Here is a 2,799-nt window from a genome sequence, read left to right as displayed (position 1 = left end):
ATGGTTCCTTATATGTCAAATATTTTTTTATTTTATCCTGGATGTCACAAATATTATATTGTGGAGAATCTAGATTCTGTTTTATCCACCAAAATGTCTTGATGTTTTGCTTTAGGAAGCAATCAACTTGCTTGGAGTCAAACTGAAAATTTTATTGCTCGGACAGGACCTTAAATCTCTGTTCATTTATTTTCACTGCTGCTAGTCTGGCCTGCAGTTGCAGAGTAATAAGCTGAAGCATGTAGTAATTAAGTGATTTGCCTGTGGTAACACAAGTGAAAGAACAGTTTTTAAATTCATGTTTGTGTGATTTAACAATACCCCCAAACTTCTAACCACTATATTGTACTTTAATTTATCTGATTACTAGATAAATGATTTAAATTCTAGTATTAGAAATTTCCCAAAAATATTTTGAGAAAATATACTTTATTATTGTGGGAAATTCTAAATTCCAGAAAAAAATCAGCAATTTCAATTAACTTCTACTTGAGGATAGACTTACCTTGTATATTTTTATAAGATTATTACCATCTAAAATAGTAAAATGAGCATGATAGAGGCCTAGAAAAGCAATATATTAATTATAAAAATCTTAAAATTATATAATCTTCTGTAAGAAGCAGAATGTTTGATGAAAAGATTTTGGGTTTTGACAGCTATCATTTACTAATCGTGTGTGGCCTTGAATAACACATAAGATCCTCAATATTTTGAGGTAGATCTATGGATTGAATAAAACATCATAAGAAGGACCAAATGTAGATCTATGGATTGAATAAAACAACATAAGAAGGACCAAATGTCAAGGAAAGAGGTCTCAATAAATATACTTTCCAAATCTACCATAGATGAAATTTTGCACCAAACTGTGTCCCTCCTGCAATTGATATAGGAGAGAGACATCCTGAATTGATCACTAACTGCCTTATTCCTCAATATCACTTCTGGGGCAATTTTGAGCCACTCCTCTTGTATCTGTCTCTGGAGACTGAGTGATAGACAGTAGCTACCTGGAAAATTGCCAGATTACGCAGCAGAGGCAGGGGTAAAAGGAAGGTCAGAGAAGAGGAAAATTAGTTTGAAACTCAATCGATGCATTGTGGGGAATACTGCCATGATTAGAACTCAATGAGTATAAAAACAGCTTTGAGAATAAAAAGGAGAGGACTAAAAGCACACAGAAACTTAAATGAGAGAGAAAAACAGGAAGCAAATGAGCACAGTGTTTTCAAGGGAAAAAGTGTGTGTTTGGGGAAGGAAGAGGATTTAAATTATTTTATTCTAGTAACGAATATATGGTGTAACTGAAATAAAGTTTCTGCCTTCCACATGTTGTTTTCTTATTTTGATATTTAGATACCTATTCATCTATAATTAATATATTTGAACAATTACAACAAATCATTACTGTTCTCTTTATCTTCCTGCTAATACAACTTTCCTTCTCTTAGAAATGGTCATTATATATTTAAAAACATAAATTGAAAAATATATGTAATTATTTAAAATAGCCTTAGGGGGAACTAGTGTAAAATGTTTCTTTCCTTTTAATTTTTCATTCATTTAAAAGCTTTTAAACTAATTAAAAAATACATTTAAAATGTATTAAGGCCATTGCACTCGGCGGTTCCCCGGATCTGTCTCTTGCTTCAACAGTGTTTGGACGGAACAGACCCAGGGTCGCCCTTTCCTCCAGCCTCCGACCACCCTCCAACCTTCGGAGTCAGCCACTCATCTATCCACCCTCCAACCTTCGGAGTCAGCCACTCAGCTGTCCTCGGTCACCGGGACCAGCCAACACCATTTTTTGAGCCGAACTCCTTATTACCGATCAACCATGAGCTCCCAGATTCGTCAGAATTATTCCACCGAGGTGGAGGCCGCCGTCAACCGCCTGGTCAACATGCATCTGCGGGCCTCCTACACCTACCTCTCTCTGGGCTTCTATTTCGACCGCGACGATGTGGCTCTGGAGGGCGTGGGCCACTTTTTCCGCGAATTGGCCGAAGAGAAGCACGAGAGCGCCGAGCGTCTCTTGAAAATGCAAAACCAACGCGGCGGCCGCGCCCTCTTCCAGGACGTGCAGAAGCCATCTCAAGATGAGTGGGGTAAAACTCAGGACGCTATGGAAGCCGCCATTAACATGGAGAAGAACCTGAACCAGGCCCTTCTGGATCTGCATGCCCTGGGTTGTGCCCGCGCAGACCCCCACCTCTGCGACTTCCTGGAGAGCCACTTCCTAGATGAGGAGGTGAAACTCATCAAGAAGATGGGTGACCACCTGACCAACCTCCGCAGGCTGGCTGGTCCCCAGGCTGGGCTGGGCAAGTATCTCTTTGAAAGGCTCACCCTCAAGCATGACTAGGAGCCTCCGGAGCCCAGTGGCCTTTGAGGAGCCCCTCTGCTGTCAGGGCTTCTGCCTGAAGCCCCTCTCTGCAGCCACTAGGCAGCTTTTTAACCACCCTGGAGCCCTCTCCCAAGCCTTGGACCAAATGGAAACAATAAAGCTTTTTGCAGCAAAAAAAATAAAAAATAAAAAATAAAAAATGTATTAAGGAACTTCCCTGGCGGTCCAGTGGTTAACACTTCGCCTTCCAATGCAGGGGGTACAGGTTCAAACCCTGGTTGGAGAGCTAAGATCCCACATGCCTGGTGGCCAAAAAACCAAAACATAAAAAAGAGAAGCAATATTGTAACAAATTCAATAACGACTTTAAAAATGGTCCACATCAAAAAAATAAAAATAAAAATTTAATTTAATTTAATTTTAAAAATAAAATAAAATAAAATAAAATT

The 2,799-nt window shown here is 39.4% G+C and overlaps 1 protein-coding gene across 1 annotated transcript; it reads left to right on the top strand.

Annotated features, from left to right (window-relative positions):
- The first annotated feature begins 1,711 nt into the window (after window positions 1–1,711).
- Window positions 1,712–2,459, top strand: LOC133081183 (ferritin light chain-like). Its single transcript, XM_061177248.1, has one exon. The coding sequence runs from the start codon at window positions 1,841–1,843 to the stop codon at window positions 2,366–2,368; it is 528 nt and encodes a 175-aa protein (XP_061033231.1). The 5' UTR covers window positions 1,712–1,840; the 3' UTR covers window positions 2,369–2,459.
- The last annotated feature ends 340 nt before the right edge of the window (window positions 2,460–2,799 follow it).

This window comes from Eubalaena glacialis, chromosome 20 (assembly GCF_028564815.1).
Source record: "Eubalaena glacialis isolate mEubGla1 chromosome 20, mEubGla1.1.hap2.+ XY, whole genome shotgun sequence".
NCBI lineage: Eukaryota > Metazoa > Chordata > Mammalia > Artiodactyla > Balaenidae > Eubalaena > Eubalaena glacialis.
Note: the sequence above shows the minus strand (reverse complement) of the source record. Positions and strands in the feature narration are given on the sequence as shown.